This window comes from Anabrus simplex, chromosome 6 (genome assembly GCF_040414725.1).
Source record: "Anabrus simplex isolate iqAnaSimp1 chromosome 6, ASM4041472v1, whole genome shotgun sequence".
Taxonomy (NCBI): domain Eukaryota; kingdom Metazoa; phylum Arthropoda; class Insecta; order Orthoptera; family Tettigoniidae; genus Anabrus; species Anabrus simplex.
The window spans coordinates 109,590,253-109,614,422 of record NC_090270.1 but is presented as its reverse complement, the minus strand read 5'-3'; the positions used below and the strand labels follow the sequence as shown (position 1 = coordinate 109,614,422).

The 24,170-nt window shown below is 39.5% G+C and overlaps 1 protein-coding gene across 2 annotated transcripts in view; it reads right to left on the bottom strand.

Moving 5' to 3' along the window:
• Nucleotides 1-24,170, bottom strand: part of Exo70 (exocyst complex component 7) — a 127,939-nt gene that overhangs the window by 80,723 nt on the left and 23,046 nt on the right. The window contains exons 5-7 of one of the 2 annotated variants that reach the window (XM_068228326.1): nucleotides 23,931-24,166; nucleotides 19,893-19,925; nucleotides 1,556-1,620 (exon numbers count right to left, since the gene is read on the bottom strand). In XM_068228326.1, the coding sequence (XP_068084427.1) occupies nucleotides 1,556-1,620; nucleotides 19,893-19,925; nucleotides 23,931-24,166 (334 nt within the window). The remainder of the gene's footprint in view (nucleotides 1-1,555; nucleotides 1,621-19,892; nucleotides 19,926-23,930; nucleotides 24,167-24,170) is intronic. The other variant, XM_067149878.2, reaches the window with a different exon arrangement.

The window sequence follows — 24,170 nt, the reverse complement described above, 5'->3', positions numbered from 1 at the left end:
AGACATACAACCAAGAAGCACTACTACATAACGTAACATGAGCATTTATGCAGGTCCTGCCCTTGGTAGACGTCTATGGTGTGCTATTTCTGAGGTTAGGTTACTCGCTTGCGACTTCCACTTCCTATTTTTAAGCTATTTGTGTATTTGACTGTATTACAGACCAAAGAGGAGCATATGGCTGGCCACAGTGCCCCGTACTGCCATCCGGTTGTGATTATAGAACTACCATCGACCAGCCATACTCGGCCATATATCGATAGAACGAGGAAACGCACGAGAGTTTAAAATAAAATGAAAATTGCTGAAACTGTTCTGAAAATCGGGGGATTGGTCCCGAGAATCGGGAAGAACGATGAAAAATCAGGAGAGTCATGGGTCATGTTATAATTATTATAATCTTGCAACTAAGATTGTTTCTCGTAACTTAATCTTTAAGCAGTTCTGTTCCTCTTTGTCAGCTTCTATTCACAACAGTAGTCTCAAATTTTTACCCTGTGTCTTATTATAAACAAGCAAAATTTTAACACAGGGATATTCTTCTAAGGAGAGTAGTTTCCATAACATTAACATTTCCATAGTGATTTCTTTTAAACCAAGATACTGACATCAATGAAAATATTATAAATATAGTCACTCTGATAGGAAATCAAAATGCCTCACTAAAATTTGTAAGGAATGCCCACAAATTATGGCAATAAAATTAGTATTATTGAGATGTCCTTGCAACTCCCCTCAAGTAATACTCATATTTTCAACAAAACAAAGTAAAAGCCATCATAACAATCTAATCTGGAATACAAATCACTCAAGAGTTCTTATACTTAAGTAATGGAAAGGAACAGGCAAGTGACAAATCAGGTCATGTTTAGAAAGATAGGAACATAGTAAGTAAGCATAATAGGATAAATACAGTGACAGGTCAGCAACAGCAGAGCAAGCAATATGCAAGGAGGCTAGGTCAAATGAAAACACCTAAGGCAAGGGCAATCTTCACTTCATTCACTGCCGTCTTTAAATAAAAAGGCTATTTCCTCATCAGTCCCAATTCTTCAACATCCATTTCTTCTCAGCCACCAACAAGCTTGTTTCTGCTTCCTGTGTTCCTAGTCTTTTATCACCTGCTTTCATATTTATGTTTTTATCTCTTCCCTATTCCTGCATTTAGCCAGATTTCCTCTTATACACTTCCCACATCAAAAGAAGATCAGTCAAGCTGGTCCCTTAGACAGTGTTGTTGCCCATCCTCCTGATGAACTAGGGACGCAGAATTGAACTTGTCAAGGTCTGAGAACACAGTGATGTAGAAAAATTTGGATAACGAGGAGAGACTATCTATTTGAAGACTGTAATGTATGAAGATGTCCTTTTGTGTTTTCATGTTTGCCCTTGTCTTCTTTTCTCTTCTGATGCTGATCTGTCATTGTGGATATCTTATTTTTGTATTAAAATTCCTATATTTCTATATATCTTCTTATATTTAGTTTATTTTGCCACTATAGAAGAATTGCAAAGGACAGTACTTAATGAATGCAAATAATTAGGTGGTACTCACACATGCTGAATGCGTTTTGATGCCCTTCGACTAGGAGTTTCATGCCGGGTCTGGAACTTTGCTCTCTAAAGGAAAAAAAGAAAGAAATCCATATGGAACTTTATGTAAAAGATGGAAAAAACTTTTATTACAATCACAAGCATATGTGAGATCACATTCCCCACATAGGTGGGAAAAACTGTCATAAGAATGGAAAGCAATCAGTTTGGCATACACTGGTTCAGTCTGTTCAACCTTCAAATATATTAATATTTTACAGCATTATGATATTAACAATCTAATTTGGAAAATAAAATACCCAAACTTTCCTATATTCATATTTGAATGTAACTTTACAATCAAATACCATTCGGAACTCATATAATGAAGAATATTACATAACAGATAGAAAATTTCAAAAGAAAATGGATAAAAAAAACTTACTGCTGTGGCCACAGGTACCCCAGCTGGTACTTGGCATTACCAACAGACCGCTGCCATTTATTTCTGTCTGATACATTATATTCCTTCTCACAACTTTCTGATCCTGATCCACCATCTTGTTTTTACGTCTTCCTGATGGCTGCCTTCCCTCTGGTACACCACACCGCATTTGCTTGATCATGATATCCCCGTCCTTTCTCATGATATGGCCTGCTCATTTTGACCTCTTGCTCTGAACCTGTCATAAGAGACGACTAAAAGAAGGACCAGCAGCTCTCAACTTGTGAGCGTGGGTTGGCGACCATGATTTCTCCAGGCGAGTCTTAACATACCTTCCGCTTACTTGTGTCAGACTTCTCACTTTCATCTTTCCTATCCAACCTCCCTTGCTTAACTCTTGTTTTCTTCTGACCCCGACGGTATTAGTTTCGCAAGGATTAGGGAGTTTTTCATGTTTTTTATGTTTCCACCCTTCAAGGCCCTTTCTTTTGCTGATGCCTTCATTCTTTGAAGGTATGGCCCTTTTCTATTTTCCCTTCATTAGTGTTAATACTGCCTCTTAAAACAATACTTACCCCCACCACCATCTTAACCTCTGCCATAATATCAGGGTCTTTAACAGATCTCTGAGCTCCCAGTTACTTAATTCTCTGCTCTCCCTCCTTGTACATTGGTTTAAAAATCATCCACAATACCTTGTTTCTGAAAGTTACGATCTTTCTTTCTATTCAAAATCCAGTTCTCTGTTCCATGTTAGTACCAGATATACCATTGTTTTATAGGGGGTGGTTGGAAACAATATGAACAGGGTATATGTGCATTAGAGGGTTGGTCATACGAATAAATAATTTGAAACAATTAATTAGATATCTTGCGCCGTTGTCATTTAATCAGCTGCTGAATTTAGCCAATCAGATCACTCTGCGGGCAATTTTAATAGGGCTTTACGAGGCATTCTTGCTAAATCTGCATGTGGCTTAAGACCGGCTTGAGGGAATCAATCGAAGAAAAAATTCTTTCCCAAGGGAGAGATTTGAACATGGAGCTCCGAGCTGATAGAATCGCGTTATAGCAAGTACGCTATGATGACACTGGCTTAAGCCCACGATGTGTTTGTGTTTTGCTGATTTCTCGGCATTGGTAGCTGCTAGGCGATCTGTTATTTACGGAAATGTTCGTTCAACAACCACGCGACATGCGTACAGATGTGGACTTGCACTGCAACAGAAGTCTTCGATTGGTGCTCTCAAGCCTGTCTTAAGTAACAACAAGATTTAGCAACACCGCCTCGCAAAACCCATTTGAATTTGCCCGCAAAGTGATCTGGTTGGCTACCTTCAGCAGCTGATAAAATGACAATGGCATGAGATATCGAATTATTTCTTTCAAATTATTTATCAGTGTGACCAACCCTTTAATGCTCACATACCCAGTTCACGTTGTTTCCAACCACCCTGTATAGGCAACAATCCTATTAGCATCTTACAAGCATGTAGGCTTCTATTTGCTGAATTAAATCTAATCAGTATCTCTGTTTCTTCCAAATTTTTGTAGGATATCACTTCACCAATGTAGATAAACTGATCTATGTTTTGGTAGTTGTGGCTTGCAATGCATACTGAATTCTGACTTCTCTGCTGTCAGTGTGCATCTTCTCTACCAATTCTCAAGAATTTTGTCTTCGAATAATTTAGTTTTAGGCCCATGTTCTGAATATGATAAGTTGCCGAGGTATTATGAATTTCCATATTTATATATCATACTAATTATAAATGTGGATCATTAACAAATAATTGAACAGTCTTCAGCCCACCAATGATAAGATATCTGAATCCTGAACTGTCTAAATCTGTATCGGCCTCAAATATTTTCCATTTGTAGATGATCATTAACAGAGATACTGTATTTGTTTAAAAATATTTACAGTTGATAATCTAACTTATAGTATTCACTGTTCTTTTTAATTTAAGCTGATATTGTTCAATAAAGTGAGATGTAAAATGCTTAGCTGTACACATATAAAAAGTAAATAGCAATTAAAATACAAGAATTCTAGGTACAACGAAGAGATACATACACATTTCATATAATACTAGTGGTACCCGTGTGCTTTGCACTACATACAAACCGCAAGTTTTGAAAAGAAAAAGAAATCCATGTAAAATACATGTTATAAATGGAAAGATGTATTACAAACTAATATTAACAAGCAAGTGAACCGGGTCCAATGCGTTTTTCAAATTAAAGGCCCAAAATACATTCAATAAGATACATCTTTTTTTTTGCTAGTTTTTTTACGTTGCACCGACACAGATAGGTCTTACGGCGATGATGGGACAGGAAAGGGCTAGGAGTGGGAAGGAAGTGGCCGTGGCCTTAATTAAGGTACAGCCCCAGCATTTGCCTGGTGTGAAAATGGAAAACCACGGAAAACCATCTTCAGGGCTGCCGATAGTGGGGTTCGAACCTACTATCTCCCGAATACTGGATACTGGCCGCACTTAAGTGACTGCAGCTATCGAGCTCGGTACATTACTTCTTTGCTATATCATCATCAAAGTTATAGGACTTTTTTTTTTTTTTTGCTAGTTGCTTTACGTCGCACCGACACAGATAGGTCCTATGGTGACAATGGGACAGGAAAGAGCTAGGAGTGGGAAGGAAGCGGCCGTGGCCTTAATTAAGGTACAGCCCCAGCATTTGCCTGGTGTGAAAATGGGAAACCACGGAAAACCATCTTCAGGGCTGCTGACAATGGGGTTCGAACCTACTATCTCCCGAATACTGGATACCGGCCGCACTTAAGCGGCTGCAGCTATCGAGCTCGGTAGTTATTAGAAAAAACAATTTAAATGGGTGAAAAAACACATATGCTTGGTGGGTATACATTCACAGTTTTGCTACAGCAATACTATAGACCAGGGCCTCTCAGAGTGCACCTGGTGCATGCACTGTGCACAGTGCAAAAGACGACTTCGCTTGGTTGACCAGAGTGCAGACCCCCACTCCTCGATTTGGAGCAATAGCGCTCTCTCTCTCTCTCTCTCTCTTTCTCCACGCCCGTCTCGCTCGCTCTGCCTGTCTCCCTCTTCCTCACTTGCTCCGTAGCACTCCACATCCGAGCTGAGTTGAGCCGAGCTTAGCCGAGTAGCCCAGAGACAAAGTGTTGGTCCGAGTCAAGCCGAGTGGGACTCTGCGCCCCAGTTTGCACACATGAGATTTTGGGCGTTTGAGAGGCCTTGCTATAGAGTATTACATTATTTAACCATATCTTTTGTTCTTACATTGATTTCCACTACACTTGTTTCTACCACATCATTTTTTTTGCTAGTGGTTTAACGTTGCACCAACAGATTGAAGGTTTTTGGCGGCAGAAGGATCGGGAAGGGCTAGGATTGGGAAGGTAGCGGCCATGGCCGTAGTTAAGGTACAAACCCAGCATTTGCTTGGTGTGAAGATGGGAAACCACGGAAAACCATCTTCAGGGCTGCCAATGGTAGGATTTAAAACCACCATCTTCCAAATGCAAGCTCACAGCTCGCGACAGGCTAACTCGCTCTGTCCAAATCATGTATTCTGGGCAACGAAATTACTGCCAGATTCTCAAACCATGTACTCACGACATGAAAATATACAAACTAACCCATAGGAAAGGATGTTCAGGCTTGGACGGTATTCTCGATCATGTACTAATAAATTACCTTTAAAATAAAGATACATCTATGGTCGTAACGTGGCTGACTACCGATTTATGAGAGAGTAAAATGTGGTTGGAATCAGAAGAGGGTATGGCGTTTCTAGGTGGAAAGGGCATTGAAAAATCAAACTTAGAGCATTTGAAGTGTAATTTGATGAAAGAGAAAGCTATATTTTATTTTACACATATCAAAAAACACAAAACACTTGAAAAGCAAAATTCATACTTCTTTTACGGACCTTAGGTATACAGGGTTAGTCACATAAGGCTGCTACAGCCAAGTAACTTCTAATCCATTTAAGGAATCCATACTTTTTTCACATTCTTAAATAACTGCGCTAAATTTTCCCATGGAATAATTATTGTGGGACATGTTTTCTCCAGGTACTCTGATTTTCTCTGCCATCTTTCATTCCAGTAACACTCTCCAATATCATTTCATTTCATCTGTCAGTCATTAATCATTGCCCCAGAGGACTGCGACAGGCTTCGGCAGCCGGCACAATTCCTATCCTCGCCGTTAGATGGGGTCTTCATTCATCCTATTCCTGACCCGGTCAAATGACTTGGAGACAGGCTGTGGATTTTCATTTCATCGACACCAAAAGAACTATACTAATTAATAAAGCTAGCAGAAAAGTTCAAATTGTTATGGGTTCAAGGATGTATAGTAAACTCTCTATTATCTGGGTCAATGTGAACATGAGACTGCATGGATAGCCGAAAAACATGGATGATCCAAAATACACATTTTCTTACCGGAAACTGCGCATTTGCTATATTTACAAAACCTGCTACACATCACAGCTCACTGCATTACTTACGTGTAGCTTGCCAGTAACTGACAACTTATTTACAAAATTACATTTAAAAACACACTGCATTACATAAATATTATAATTTTTTTCTACTTCAATTGTAAAGTCTTAAATCTATTCCTTTATACACATGCTCATGCAGAACTTGCCTAGGACAAAAAAATTATACTACAAGGAGAACAGAACATTTATAAAATTAGATCTGTAAGTTATATTTCATTGATAGATCTAAATAAAAATGAACTAAGAATTCTGTACATCCTCAGACTCAAAACCAAACCCTCCTGGCTTCTAAGTGGATGTAGCAATAACCAGTGCAAATAGTGACCATTAATTTCAACTCAACAGCTAGTGATGCAGCACTATCTAGATATACAGTTTCCATTCATTCTGAAATATCACACAGAACTTGGCATAGCTCTGTGACCTGTTGGTAATCAGGCTGGCATAATTCATGGCAGTCTGGTTCTCTCCATCAATGCACATGTAAATGAGGCACAGTACACGAGCATTTTCTTTCATATGTATATGAAATAGATGGACAGCCGTGACTTACCATGTACGCATGCATGGATAGAGTGAAACAGGAGCCCAACATTTTTCACTGTAGCCTTCATTAGCAGAAGGTTGCTGTTCTGCATCTGTTTCCTACACACAGGGTGAGTGTACTAGTGAATAACAACATATAACTTTAAACATTTTTAAATAAGCACCACCTAGGTTCTATCCAATCATAGAGCATGTGTTCAGGTAGTTCATGGTTCGTTTTCCACTATTTTTTAAATAGAAGTAACTAAATGACTGGCACAATATAAATACAGTATGCCTTGTTGGTATTTACAAAACTGCCACGGAACATGATCTTTTATTTTACGAACAAGATGCGGCCTGGTGAATTTTGAAATGAGTAACGTACTGTAAACTTCAAAGTTTATCATTTTCATGTTCTGTATTTGGTGACAATATAATTATTGTAGATAAATGACATAATCCATCTAATCAATACAATATAAAATTAGTACTTCAATTTATTTTAATCATGGTACTGGTTTCGACCTATTGATATTAGAGCATCATCAGCCATAAGGTCTTAAAAGATTTAAAAAAACTAATTAGCTATACATATAACAAAAACTGATATCATAATACTAGAAAAATTTATGATCTGGTAGTATATTTCAATAAATATAAATTAATGTCTTGAAGATCTACATAGGTAATCAACCGAGGTCTAATTTAATATCAATCTATGTATGCTATCTTAATTTTTCACCAATTGCTTTTAATTTTATACAAGTGTTCAAGAAATTAGTTATAGATCTTCAAGACAGTGATTTATATTTATTGAAGTATGAATACTAACAGATCATAAGAATTTTCATGTGTAGTGTTACATCTTCAACACAGTGACTTATTTTAGTGTATATTGACTATTAGATCAGAACTATTTTCATCTGTCATTCATTAATCATTGTCCCAGAAGAGTGCGACAGGCTTCGGTAGCCGGCACAATTCCTATCCTTGCCGCTAGATGGGGCTTCATTCATTCTATCCCTGACCTGGTCGAATGACTGGAAACAGGCTGTGGATTTTCATCTCAAAGGAAAGAATTAGCTGATAAGACAATAGGGCTTGTACAAATCATTTTTTAATAATTTCTATAACTCTTTGTTTCAGGCAGCTAACATGGAATAAAAATGTAATGTTTTCTCCACTAAGGAGTGTTCATTGTCTCTGTTGAATTTGCTATATAAAAGCAACAAGTACGAATGAAGAAGAAATATGTACGCAAGTTTATTTAGACAGCAGTGACAATGATTATTTATTTGAATTAGAAAAAAAGTTTAGAGAACTGTCAAGTGAAAACGAAGCTGTAGTGAACTCCAGCATTGTAAGTGAAACTTCAGCAACTGGACCTGTGCGTAAAAAAGCACGGAATGATCCTGGACTATCATATGCTATTTCTGAAGATTCAGAAGAGGAAGTTCCAGTGACTGCTACAAAAGCAAGAAGACGTGTGAAGGTAATGGGCTGGGGCTGGGGAGGGGGGTACGGCACACGGTAATGATGGCGCTTCTCAGGTCAGTGTTGATCATTTGAGTAACAGTGATGCTGAAACTACTTCCGCACATATAAATGGGAATGCAAACGACAATAGTGTTTACCGGAATGTAACCTTTCATGACAGTGAGCCTCCTAGACTGAGTTATTCATCAGGTCAGAAAACTAGAGGCTGCAGGTCCCTCCTAGCTGCATCACTCCACTTCAGTTTTTCGTTATTTTTCACTCCTGCACTGATGACTTTTGTGTAAAGCTGTAAATAACTCACTAGACTCATGTTTATAGAATATAATAATCAATAATCATAATAATAATATAACTATCGTTACTAATGAAAGTTCCGAGTTTAATCTGACTAGGTAAAAATGTGCAGAATTACTTTTGGACCAGACTGTTGGAACATGTAACAGAAAATTGGACTGCAAAGGGTTAAATATTTAATTATAAATAATGTTGACATGTCATCATGCAATTCATCCATGTTTGACTCATGCACTGACATTTTGAATTTTTGTATGTTGCTAATATAAGAGGTGTGTACTTGGAGTTATTTGACAATAAAACATCAAAATCAGTATTATTTGAAGCAGTGGACAGTCCACTAAGCTATCAAAGTCGCAAACATGGTCATCCGGGCCTGGAATAATGAAGGTAATAAGAAATTTATGATATAGTGCTTGGTGACGCCCATATTTTGCAAGCTGTAATGCAACGAAAAATCGTCTACATATAATAACTGTATTCCTGCACAGTAAGGTTACATTAATGGTCGCATGGTGACGCCCATATTTTGCGAGCTATAATGCAACGAATAATCGTCTACATATAATAACTGTATTACTGCACAGTAACGTAAGAAAGACCACAAGACTTTGTAGCAGCAGTCAAAGGGATGCTTCACTCATTCTATTACCTTGAAAGAAACATAAACAGCTACTCAAGATTTGGATAGAAGCCCCCCCCCCCCCCCCCCACCTTTTTTTTAACTACAACTACATTAATACAATCTGCTACCAATGGATATTCAAGTCGCAATAAACAAGAACTAGTTATTCCAATACTTTCACTGATCAAATCACCAAACTGCAGCAAGCCTCGAAAATTCTAGAAGCTGGTCTCCAACGGTTCCAAGATTTTAATTTTTAGAATACCATTTCGACTCAAATTACACATGGAGCCAAATCATAGTTGTTTTTAAATAACTGCATTGGAGATCACAATTATTAACCAAATTCTCAATATCGGAAGTTACTGTGTTCCAGAAATCAATGGATTTTAGAAAAAATTGCTCCTATATTTTAACCTTCAGTTTATATTTATGACTCAAATTTAAAGCCATATTACAGTTGATTCAATCAACCACAGCATTGTGAAAACAATTTTAGCCAAATTTTCAAATTGTAGTTACTATGTTTTGGACGTCAATGTATTTTAGAATTAAGGGTTACTCCAATTCAACATTGTAATTGTGAAAACAATTTTAACCCAAAAAAAAATTTAAATTGTAGTTGCTATGTTTTGGATGTCAATGTATTTTAGAATTAAGGGTTACTTCAATTCAACATTGTAATTCATATTGTCATACTTTTAATGTGTACATAATTCCTATGTTTTTTACATATTATTACTAAATATGGATTTATACTCAAAAAAATTTGTAAAAACAATCCAAATATGACAGGTCTTAACCTTGAGACAATTATGTAGGCTGAAGATGCTTGTAAATAAAGTGAAACATGTCCCTGTAAATTCGTGTTGTAGTATTATGAACTAGCAACACAAAACCAATTTGTATTGAATAGGTGGATTAAAATAATCACTATATGGTAAGAATTTATAGCAAATTTCAATATGTGTCTAATCATGAGATTAGATACATGTAATATGATAGCCAACCAGGCAAATTCTTAGCACATTTCGCTTTTAACTGCCGCACGTGTGGCCCCCACGATAATTTGCTCATGAAAAGGAGCCCAAGAAATCGGTGTCAACTACAGGAAGAGCAACATTCCCTAAATAAAGCTCAGGATGAGAGTGAAGAGTGCACTTCCGGCAAAAGTGCACAAAAGAGGTCTTTGTGGTTGTAAACCGAAAGCCATGTTCTAAGGTTCACTGTTCCACTATCCTAATTGCTTGCATTAATTGTCGCTTGGTGACGCCCATATTTTGCGAGCTATAATGCAACGAAAAATTGTCTACATATAATAACTGTATTACTGCTGAACCAGCAGCAGCGACAATACCATTTATGGCAATTGCAAATACAGTGACACTGAGAATCAATCCCTGTGGGACTCTATTTTCTTGAACGTGGTATCGCGAATATACCCTCCCTATTCGGACATGGAATAGACAGAGGGACAAAAACTTTGCAATAAATACCAGCAAGTTACCTCGGAAATTCCATTGATGAAGTATTGCCATGTAGTGTCACAGGCCTTTTATAAGTCAAAGAAAACAGCCACCAAATGCTGTTTTCGGAGAAAAGCATCCTGGATAGAACTCTCCAGGCATACCAAGTGGTCAGTAGTCAAGTGAGCTGCTTGAAAACCACTTTGGTACTTGGACAAAAGTCCTCTTTCTCCAGGCACAACACAAGTTGGCGATTCACTGTCCTCCCAGACAGCTTACACAGACAATTAGTTAGGCAAATAGGTCTGTAACTTCCTGCATATTTAAGATTTTTGTCAGGCTTGAGGAGAAGAATTACTATACCCTCTTGCCACTGTGATGGAAACTCACCCTCTATCCAGATTCGGTTGAACACCCCAAGGAGATAGAAAAGACTATTCTCACTGAGGAGTTTCAACATCTGAAACATTGTCTGGTGACGAGGTGATGCACGCCTTTAACTTCTTTGATGTATTCCGGGGGCAGGGTTTCTTCCTACGAGTGGGGCACGCAGGTTTTCCAAGAGGAAAATCTGCTGGTGGAGACTCAGACCCTCCGGGTGGAGGGTGTGAGACCCCCATTTGTAGGAGAGGTGGAAAAACGCCTTGGAGGGCTGTTCTTCTTTCCTGCAGTTGATTCTTGTTTAGACAATGCCGCCTCTGCCACGGCTGAATCTATCAAAGAAACTTGTGGTCGAAGGCTGGGTCGAACCCACCTTCAAAGTTTTTCTCTCTCCAGCGTTGCTCACCGGAGCAACTGCCACCTTGAGTGCAGCGATCTTCTGGAATGGTGTTGCAGTTTTGAAGGATGAACCTGGGAGAGACTGTGCTATCATGATGAAGTCTAGTGTCTTGGCCGGGGCATTCAGAGAATTTAACTTACGGCCCGCTTCCTGTTAGGAAAGAACGTCCAGGGTCTTGATCTCCTGGATCTTCTTCTCACTAAGGTATACTGGACAGTTCTGATCATGAGGAGAATGACGACCAGGGCAGTTAGCGCACTTCTATGGAGTTGTACACTCTTCTGCGCCATGAGCTTCTCTGCCACACATTCCACACGTACCACACACAGATGGATTCGAACAATGAGATACCATGTGTCCGAATTTCTGGCATTGATAGCATTGCATAGGAGGCGGGATGTATGGCCTCACATCGCAACGATAGGTTGTAACCTTGACTTTCTCTGGCAACAATGGTTATTTGAAGGGGACTGTGAACACACCCATGGCAACATCTTCACCGTGATGCGCCGGACATGTCACACCACGGTGCATCATGTCTTCCATCAATTCATTGCCAGTGTTCAGAAAGAGATCACGGTGGAAGATAACTCCACAAACCAGATTCAAGGTTTTGAGCTCTTCCATTTTGACGGGGATTTCGCCAAAGTGGTGGCACTTAAGCAGCCGATCTGCTTGGAGTGCAGTGCTCGTCTTAAGAAGCAAACCATCAATGCGCATTTTCTTAAGATCCTCAAGTTCGCTGTATAGACCTTCGATGTGTCGACTGACAAGGATCGATTTAACCAGCTTGAAATCTTGCCCATCGGTTCTGGTAGCAACCAGGAACATATGGAAGCTGGAACCCAAACTAATTCGCTGCGCTGCCTCCCTTAGGGAATAAAATGTTAAAGACTTGGGTAACAACTTACCCGTTGCAGGCGGAAGGTGTTTTGATGCCATGACCGAAATCATCCTCCCCGAATGCCACCCACTCCGATCAGGGGCCTCTGTAGCCGTACCAAGCAGCCAAGGCAATACCCACCCGGTCGTAGCAGGTATTGCCTGGAGTCTGATGTTGGACGATGCCTAACACACGATGACTGAGGCAATGAGTACTAGGACTCCCTTCCTCTAATCGCCCGCAATAGCACGAACCCCATACTGTATACAGAGTAATAAATATAGAGAGAGAGAAAAAAAAAACAATGAATAATAATATGTCCTTCTAGCATTCAGCTGTGCGGGGACCTGTGTTGTCAGGCAGATACTACTGCACGGGTACATGGCGCTCCCACGTGAAGGCTTCCCGGGGTCACCAGCAGGTTTTCGAGCATAATCGCACACATGTAAGAGGCCCATCTCTGAGTAGCATGCACATCAAGAATTTTGAATAAATAAATAAATAAATAAACGAACGAACGAACGAATGAACAAACAAACAAACAAATAAATAAATAAATAAATAAATAAATAAATAAATAAAAAAATAAATAAATAAATAAAGAGGGGACCGATGGCCAAATGACCATTTTAGTCGCCTTTTATGACAGGCAGAGATTACTTGTGAATGTATTCAGCACCTTCCATCCACAGGGGGTCCAACACATGATACCAAACCGCAACCCATATCCGTAAGTTTTACAATATTTAAAATTCTTCCAGCGTTTTGATACTTTTTGATAAATGTAACACGGAAAAAGGAAGAGTTTGTCTTCAAGATACACAGAAAACCCACTTTTACTCCCATTACAATAAAGAACTACTCATTGCACCCAGAATCGCAAAAAAGGTCAGCTTATTACAGTTATATATATAGAGCGTTTAATATACCCCTTACACACACAGAAAGAGAAAAAGAACTGCTCTTTATTCGCAAACAAGCCCAATACAACGGTTTTGAACCAAAAATAATAAACAAAATAATCGGTAAATTCAAACAGAAATTACAAACTACGGTAACCTAAAACCCGAAACAAAAAAGAAAGACAAATATGCCAAGTTCACGTTCAATAACCCTAACTTATACACAGTAACCAATTTGTTTAGAAAATATAATTATAAGATCGCATATTCAACCAGCAATAACACAAAGCATAAATTATTTAATTACAATAGTGTTAATTCCCTAGGAAAAAACAAACATTCTGAATCAGGAGTTTATAAATTGAAGTGTCACCAATGCAAAAAAAGTTTTGTCGGACAAACAGGGCGCAGTTTTACTGTAAGATACCAGGAGTATGTCAACGCTGAAAGACATAAAAAAATTTCCACAATGGGCCAACACGAGTTCAACCGGACATCAATTCACAACCATAGAGCAGGATTTAACTATATTGCATAAAATAAACAAAGGAGCTCTCCTTAATACATTAGAAAATCTATACATTTATTTAGAACAAAAAAGCAATCAGGACAATAACCTAAATGAAACTATTGACATTAGAAACCCTATATTTGAAGGGACACTATCAAATCTTGAAACTTTAGGTAAAAGACGCAATACAAATAGTAAAAGGATAAGTAAGACAGAACCTCTGCCATTTTGTACATCCCCTCTCCCTAGCCCTTCTAAAGTTGATGCCGTGACAGTAACCGACACGCCCCCTCCCCTCTCCGCAACCTTGCCTCCCCGTAAGGAGGAGCATACAACGGAACGCACACACCATTACTATACAAGACGCAAAGCAGCAACAAACGTCCCTCCAGAGTCACAGTAGAATTGGAGTCTAACAATAGCAAGGTAAAGAACTTTTTTATACATTTAGTTATTACGTAAAGACACATGTTTTTTAAACAAATTCCCATTTCCTTATTTTATTTCATTTCAGAAATTGAAACGAAGCTCCCTTCACAAAAAATGATCAGCAATCAGCTTCAAAGTTCCACATTAGACTCAATCAAAGGCACCATAAGCAAACTCATAATATATAACAACTTACCTGGAAGGAACAGAAGATAAAACATTCAATAATTTGAAGAATGTTACGAAGTCAAACATTTTTAAAAACTTTTAACCGCAAACAGACATTTTAATGTAACAAAATGAGATTTTTAACAACTATTCAAATGAATAGACATAGTTTTTAAGCTGACCAACTATGTAATCATCCGTTCTCATATCATTAACACACTAACCCCTACATTGTTTTTAATATCATTTAATTTAATTGGTATTTTTAGTAGTTTTTAAGTGAATCAATGTACCTGCAAATTAACGTGTTTGAAATCTTAGCAATTCACCTAAGCTACAATAACAGCTGAGGATGTTCCTAAATAAGGAACGAAACATGTACTGTTGACAAATAAATTTGCCAAAAGGCAAAAAAAGTATCAAAAGGGTGGAAGAATTTTAAATATTGTAAAACTTAGTGATTAAATTTGGATACGGAAAATGAAGTTGATTACTTGCAACCCATATCCGTGCCGAGGTTGCCCCTTTTAGTCACCTCTTACGACAGGCAGGGGATACCAGGTGTGTATTCTACACCAGCGTCCCCCACCCACAGGGGATAATGATCTAAAACTTGGAGACTAAAGAGCAAGAGAGCGGCCAGGACTCTGGTACAAGGACATGGTGAAAACTGACACTGAACAGGAAGGACATACTTTGGAAATCATTGAAGAGGGGGAGAGATTCAGAGACCGTGCAGAAGCATTGTCCACTGACTCATGGCTTAAAACGGAATGATGCGGGATATCATGATACAATGAATTGAAGCGTACATGATGCAAGGTATTTTGCAAATGGTTTTAAGTGGAGGTTCCAACATGATACTGGTATTCAGAACTCCAAATGTAAGTGTATGTCTGACGAATTAATATAACAAGAAAATCAGAATGAGAACCAGATGCATGGGCTAATCTTGGGAATCACTCAACCAATTTCAGTAATTCTTTGACCATCAGAAAGCTTATTTCTTCCAATATTATCATTATTATATTTTTCATAAATTGTTCATTACAATTTAGCGATGGTGAACGGAGAAAGGGCAGGATCCCACGTAAACTAAGGTATCTCCATACGCATATAAATTACAATAGTACTGTATACACCATCTCTCATATAAACTGAGACCGTACACATGGTGTTTGGACTCTGTGCTATGGCAGCTGCCTCAGCCGAACTTACGGTATGTCACACGTGGCCACCCTGCTTTAACCGTGTATACAATCTTACATGAAATTTAACCTTATAAAAGATGCTGGAAGTGTCGTCCTTCCTGGGTCATACAGGCATTGTGTCTGGTAACCACATTATGACGCAGGTGAGTTCTGCCACTGTAATGTTTCTGATTTCATTTGTAATGTTTTCCTCCAATGTGTGATGATTTGTTCAGTACACTTTTTCTTTCAGTTTACCCCACAAGTAAAAATCACACACACATCTGGAGAATGCGCGAAAAATAGACCAGGACGGATCACTTTGTCTGCAAACACTTCCGAGATTGTAAGAAGAGAATCTTCCGCTGTATGAGCAGGGGCTGAATCTTGTTGAAACCACCCACGCAATTTTTCTTCTTCTGCTAACTGATGGAAGAATGGCGTCAAAACGTCATCTTGGTACCTCTTTGCATTTACTGTTGTCTTGAAAAAATAGGCCCACATTATTCATCTTGCACTAACAGCACACCAAACACCAATCTTCCTATCGTAATGAGGGACTTCATAAACACCATTAGGATTTTCTGCACACCAATAGCAAGAGTTATGACTGTTCACATGACCATTAAATTAAACCAGAACTTTTACATACAAAAATACGGTGTTGCAATGATAACTGTCACATCATGTTAACAGCTGAGATTCAGACTGGCGACTGATGCTTGCCAGGTCGAACACGTACACGCTGTTTGCAAGGTCAAGAATTACTATGCACACACCTCCTATACTGCAGAACCCCAGCTGGAGAGTAAAAATGCTGCTTTGACGGTCTTAGTTTATATGAGAGATCCTGTAATAATTACATTCACAATAGAGTACTGGCTTATATACAATCATCACATTTACATACTTATTCACAGATTCTACTGTGTTTCATTAACTAATTCTACTTACACTCTACTACACACAGGCAGTCCCCGTATTATACTCCAGCTAGGCCGACACATTCATTCTCACTTTAGCTTTCATACACTCAGAATCATTCATTCACAGAGGTAAGAAAATTTAAGTTATTTACAGGTTACATTAAATACACATTCTTTTTTACATATTTACAAAATTCTGAAATAGGAAGTTCTTTTACCTGTGGAACGAGTTCATTCCACAGCTGAGCAGAATAAATAAAGAAGCCACTTTGATAAGCTGCTGTTTTCGCAAGTGAAGGAAAAAGGGACATCCCCTCGACTTCTTTGGACGGAAGGATAGTTCCGCTGTAAGCAGTTGAAGGAGGCTGACGTGTGTGTTGTCTGTGAGGGATTTTTACAGTATAGCAATATCTATTTGTTTACAGAGAGTAGCTATTGGTGGGGAGTGACCTGGCTGTGTTTAAATGACTGTGTCAGAAAATTCATTGGTCTGCTCGGTGTTAAATTCCCTCTAGTTTTGTCATGTTTTCTACTGTAGTGGGGAACAACGAAGGACATCCATACAACAATATTGGTTGTACTAGTGTCAAATAGGCCATTCAAATCGCTTTCTTTCTAGCACCCGTAGAGATCTGCAGATAAATCCTAAGATTCTGTATGCTTTGCAATCTCCCCCACATGCATGTCCCTCCCTGGAAAATTCTGTACTAGACTTCTAACAAATATTATTCATGAGTGGCAGCATTCCTTAAACCAAACAAATACCTCCAAAGGGGACTGTGTAGATCTCGACTGGAGTAAGGCCTGGACTAATTACCTCATCAATGACTATAGTTATAACTTAGCAAGTACAGCATTCACTGCAAACTGCTGGCATGGATGAGATAATTCCTGGTTGGTCAAATGCAGTACGTATGTTGTGTTCGCTGGGGCCAGGTCAGATCAAACTTTGGCCATTTCGGGTGTGATCCAAGGTAGTGTGATAGGGCTGCTTTTGTTCATGATTTGTACACTGGATCTGCCAGATTATGTATCATCTGCTATGGCACAGTACGCTGATGACACCATCGTTTACAGAGCCATTAGAAATGAGAACAATGTGGATAGGTTCTGGTCAAACCTTGATAATGTGGTTCTGTGATGCAGTGTAAGTAGAATGTCCTATGAACATGTGTCTGGAAATGCATCGTTGCAACAGTAGAGGGCACGGACGAATGAAATTTTCTCTGACTACTTGCAGCGTGTATCTTCTGTTGTTGCAGATAGTGTAATTGAAGAGCATACTGTCGGAAGCAGAATGGTTCGGTATTCATGTCAGGAACAAGCCAAGATGGTATTTGTGTACGGCCAAGCCAATGGAAACAACTCCCTGCAGTTTGTCGGTTTTATTAAAGTTTACCCTGTATTGTTCACATCTTTGAATTTGCAATGACCTGCATTATGCTTATTATATGTATATATTTCTTTGTGTGTGTCTGTGTGAATAAGAAAGATATTGCCAGAACATCACATTCATAGATACCAGTTAACTGCAACTAACTATAAGTATTGGGAAGGAACAGTCAAGTGCATTTTTACGTCACACCGACACAGATAGGTCTTGTGGCGACGATGGAATAGGGGTAGGAGTGGGAAGGAGCGGCCATGCCTTATTTTTATTTTTTTTGCTAGGAGCTTTACGTCGCACCGACACAGATAAGGTCTTATGGCGACGATGGGGCAGGAAAGGCCTAGGAGTTGGAAGGAAGCGGCTGTGGCCTTAATTAAGGTACAGCCCCAGCATTTTCCTGGTGTGAAAATGGGAAACCACGGAAAACCATCTTCAGGGCTGCCGATAGTGGGATTCGAACCTACTATCTCCCGGATGCAAGCTCACAGCCGCGCGCCTCTACGCACACGGCCAACTCGCCCGGTTGGCCTTAATTAAGGTACAGCCCCAGCATTTGCTTGGTGTGAAAATGGGAAGCCACGGAAAACCACTTTCAGGGCTGCCAACAGTAGAGTTTGAACTCACTATCTCCCAGATGCAAGGTCACAGCTGTGCGTCCCTAACCACACGGCCAACTTGCCCGGTCAGTCAAGTGATAAACAAGTATATAAAAAGATAGGTACATTGTAATATAACAGGACAAATACAATGACAGGTCAGCATTGCTTGTTGTTTAAAAGGGCCTAACATCTAGGTCATCGGCCCACAAGTCAGTGTGAGAAAAGGGAGAAATAGGAAGAAAACACACAAGGACAAAGAAAATCTCCACATCTTCAAATAGATAGGTTCTCCCCTCATCAATAGCAATTATTTGTTCTACATTCATTTCTTCTCACCCTCTACATCAAAACTCAAGCTACGAGTATTTAAGTCTGACCTCCTGATGAAGCTGGGAAGCAGAAATGATATCGTTGGGGGCTGAGAAGAAATGGATGTAGAAGATTATTATATTTTTTTAAACAATTGGCTTTACTTCGCACCAACACAGATAGGTCTTATGGCGATGCTGGGATAGGAAAGGGCTAGGAATGGGAAGGAAGCGGCTGTGGCCTTAATTAAGGTACAGCCTCAGCATTTGCCTGGTGTGATAATGGGAAACCACGGAAAACCATCTTCAGAGCTGCCGACAATGGGGTTCGAACCCACTATCTCCTGGATGGAAGCTCACAGCTGCGCAACCCTAACCGCATGGCCAACGTGCTCGGTGAATGTAGAAGCTTGTTGCTTGTTGTTTCAAGGGGCCGAACATATGGTCATCGGCCAGGATGTAGAAGAAGACCAGAGATTGATGAGGAGAGAGACCATCTATTTGACAATATATATATTTCTATATTTGACTAGCAACAACCTATCAATTATGCCATGCACTTCCACTGCATTATATCTCCAGCTGTTCAACATTTGAGTTGAAAATTAGCATCCCTCATGCACTTGCCAATTTGGGGTGAAAGTTACCTCACACCCAATCACTTAGAAAGCAGGAGGATTCAGGTCAGAGTTCCATGAGCATGCAACTTTTCAGTTCATGTATACTCTGCATGAGAAGCAATCCTACAGAATCATTCTTTATATTCGTACAGTTCATGTAAGTAAAGTTAGCTGGCATACAAAAAAAGTAAAGAACACATAATGGCAATGGCTGTTGACAGAGCAGGAAGGCAACATAACTGCAGTAAGCAATGCAACAAAGCCATTACAATTGCTCACCAGGTCTGAAGATGATTGGCAGACACTCCTTCCCTGAAAATTCCAGCATATTTAACAAACAGTGACATTAAGAAAACTCAGCAGGAGACATGTCATGAAACAACAAACATTTTACCACTAAACAGTAAGTTTCCTTGAGAATATTTTAATTCTTTAGTACATTTTCCATATCTTCCAGGAGTATTAATCATATCAGAGAAAATGAGAAATTAGAAACAATGACAATATACCCCTCATTACACGGTCAGCATCACCTAGAGGTCTGAATGGGAAGGCAGTTCCTGTGTCCTGCCTGTTCCCATTGCAGGATAGGATTGTCCTAAAGCAGCTCACACAGAGGTGGCACAGAATAGGTTAAGAGAGAGCGGGCTAGTACAGGAAAGTAGGAACTGGGACAGGACAGGTCAGATTTAGCGACTGGCTTGTATGGGCTTGACTGCAGGACGCAATGGGATGTACAGGTGCGGCAGAAATACCTGATGAATTTCAGACGTAAATAACTCAGCAACACAACAAGCCATTCACAATTTTGTTGCGCAGTTTAAAAGAACAGGGTTTGCCACTGATGTCACATACAGTAGATTGAAGCGAACTAAAGGTTGTATTGGCCAAAGCTTGTAAACAGGTGTTATTGTCGTGGTGCGCGCGGTCTTGGCCTTGGAGAACACGTGCATCATCTCGTCCGGGCTAGTCAGTCAGCCAGCCAGTCGCTAGCATGGTGTGGAGTGGTGAATACAGAGGTTTCGCAATTGAGACTTATTTAAAAAATGCTGACTCTGTTACCACAACACAGCGTTTGTTTCACAGACACTTTGGCTTAGGTCGACATGAGAAAGTTCCGAGCAGGAACACCATTCTGTTATGGGTAAACAGTTTGAGAAAAAGTGGTTCACGTGTGAAAACGAAGCCGCCTGGTAGGCCTCCTAGCGCCCAAACATCAGACCGTCTGTGCAGTGAGACATGCCATTATGCAATCTCCTGAACGTTCGGTGCATAGGAATTCATGTGCTATGGGACTCTCGGATCGCACCATAAGGAGGATTTTACACGCAGACATGAAGTTCCATCTGTACAAATTGGTGGATGTTCAGAAACTCAGTGAACATGATTGGGCCAACCGCAGAACATGTTGTGAGACTATCCTGGAAGCTCTAGCAGCTAACACCAGTATCCTGGCAAGTGATGAAGGGCACTTTCATTTGTCAGACTACGTTAATAAACAAAATTTTCGGTACTGGTCCGCAACCAATCCTCAACAGCTCCACAAGCGACCTCTCCACAGCGAGTGTATTATTGTTTGGTGCGCTGTTGCTGATTTCGGAATTGTAGGCCCTTACTTTTTTGAAGAGGACAGAACTGTAAACGTAACATCGGATCGTTACGTACAGCTGTTATGCAACTTTCTGCAGCCGACACTCACTGACTTAGGGAATCCTGCTGTGTGGTTCCAACAACATGATGCCACTGCACACACAGCCAGGACGTTGATGGGTCTCCTCAGAGAAATGCTTCCAAGACGTCTCATCTCCTTACGTTCCATGGCCAGCCCATTCTCCTGACCTCGCCCCATACGATTTGTTTCTCCGGGGATATTTGAAGGATTGTGTCTTCCGATGTAAGCCGCGAACACTACAGGACCTGAAAGCTGCCATCTGTGAAGAAATCGAGGCAATAGAACAAGACATGCTCAAGCGAGTCATGCGGAACTTCAGGGAGAAGCTTCAGAGGTGCATCGAACAGGATGGTCAACATTTGGATGACGTTATTTTCAAAACCTAGTGTGTATGTCAAACACTACTCTTTCCAACTGTGCAATAAATCTTTAAATGGCTTGTTGCGTTGCCGAGTTATTTACGTTTGAAATTCGTCAGGTATTTCTGCCGTACCCTGTATGAGTAGTTATGTGTTAAGAGAAATTTGTATGCTGATTTTGACAGCATAGGGGAAACTTATGATCGCTGTGTTTTCAAACAACCTTCAGTTAGAAAATTATACATTATACAGGAATGTGCATGATATTATACGTGGGTTCACTGCTAAAATCAATACAGAAACACTTCAAACATTGAGCAACCAGAAGATATGTACAAAAATAAAGTGAATCCTTTCCCTTCGTATCTCCATGTGCAATTGTAGAGATATCTTCTAGCCTCAAAACAATACCTGCCTGCTTGCAATCTCATTCATCCCATCACCACAAGAATAAGCAAGACGAGCAGGACCAAGGTGTGAGACAGGACGGGAACTGTGCGGTGCAACAGTAGGAGGATGGGAAGAACAGCCTGTGCTTCGCAACAGGATGGGGAAAATATGGCAGATTAGTAAAACTCTAGGGTCAGTTGAAAGAGAGAGTTTGAGCTGCACCTCTAAATCCAAATAGAAAATGTATGGCAATACAACTTCACAATCAAATTTCAATTTTAAATTTGTACAGTCCTGTAATTGTGGTATCTGTGAAAAAGTGTACAGATGTAGTAATGGTATGTGGAACAAGTATAATACATTATACATTAAACAGAAATGTGATAACTGTATTGTAGTAGTAGCAGCAGCAGCAGCAGCAGCAGCAGCAGCAGCAGCAGTAGTAGTAGTAGTAGTAGCAACAGCAGCAGCATGATCTATCTAGTCCTCATTAAAACCTATTTTCAGGTGACTCCATCTTTTTGAAGAAAGAAGTTTGAAGAATCATGAGCAATTATGATTTATGATTTTACTGCAAAGGACCTACCTGATTACTGCATTCAGACTACAAAAAACATATGTTGATGTCTTGATGAAGAAAAAAGATAAAACTGCCTTGTTTTTTTAACCAAGTTTCTAATATATCCTTTGGATTTTTATCAGCCATAATGTTTTGATACATCATCATCTCACTCCATAGGCCTGCATGTACGAAAAGCTGGCGTTATGAAAATCAGCCTGTATATCAGAGGCTGTTTCCAGCAAACCGTAAGTGATATATTCAATAATCTGATATTGCTTGTAATTCACAGCCTGGGCTAAATGTCACAGTGGTAAATTGAGCACAATGATGCAACCTCGTACTGCAGGGTCCTCGTGCTTTGAGCATTGTATTACTCACATTCAGCACATTTCAGAGCACTGTAGCAAGCAAACACATGGACAGATTTAAAAGATTCTGGTCTCATTTTGTTCACAAATAGACAGTCTAAGAAATATAAGTGACATTAATGTGAATACAAATACAGTCTGTAAAAAGGTAACTGTGAACTTTGAAAATTAGTAACAAATTTTTTGATAAATGGTAATATGAGCATTTAAATATCAAATCTGACCCCTCGTGTATGATACCGTTAGAAAGCTCTCTCTCTTGAGCCCAAAGTGATGGCACCACAATGGTTGCCCTACAATCCTTAGCGACAAAGTTATGCAGGGTTAGAAAAAAGAGAATGTCTTCATTTACTTCATATCGACTTCTAAATGTAAATTCTGACTAATGGTGTTTGTGTCATTGACTAGAGACCCTTACCCACAATATAACAGTACTGCTGTGGTGGACTTATGACAATTTAGAGCAGAAGATACACAGTGCATAACATTTTGAAAATGATGAAACATTTGCTAGGCAACAACCAGATACGTTGGTTTACAATAACTAATTATCAATAACATAACAGCTGTAAAAAAAAATCAGTTAATTGGTTTTTATTTATTTCATTTATTTTCTGACAAGACAATATTGCCCACTCCAATGCCATTCATCTTTTACTGAAGTTACCATCAGCCACTTGCAAACAAAATTATATTACACTGACCATCTAGCATGTTTTGCATTCTTTACCCACATCATAGATAAAGAACAATGGCCTAGAAATGTATTGTTTGTAGCAAGAAGCACAGGAAAATTTTCATCCCTAGAGCTGACATGCAACTCTGAGAACCAACAGGAACCTTGAGAAGACCTTTACGATCATGAGAATTCAACAGACAAAATTATGTCACCTCTCCCAATGGTAAAAAAACAAAAACATTAGCAAAATGAAACTCACAGACAAAAGCTTATAAAATCCAACTTACCACCATAGGGGAGTTGGTAGCAGCAATACCCTGCACGCTGCCTCCACTGGATGTGCGCTGATGTTCCTTAAGATGTTGCAGGGATTTGTGCAACACATTGCCTCGCAGAGTAGCGTACACATTAATATACTCATCTCGATTATGAGTGATCAACCACTCAGCTATTCGAGTTAGCTCTGAACACACATGATCAGGAAGGTGATTCAGTGATGGAGCTGTCTCTTCCATAGGAGTATCTGC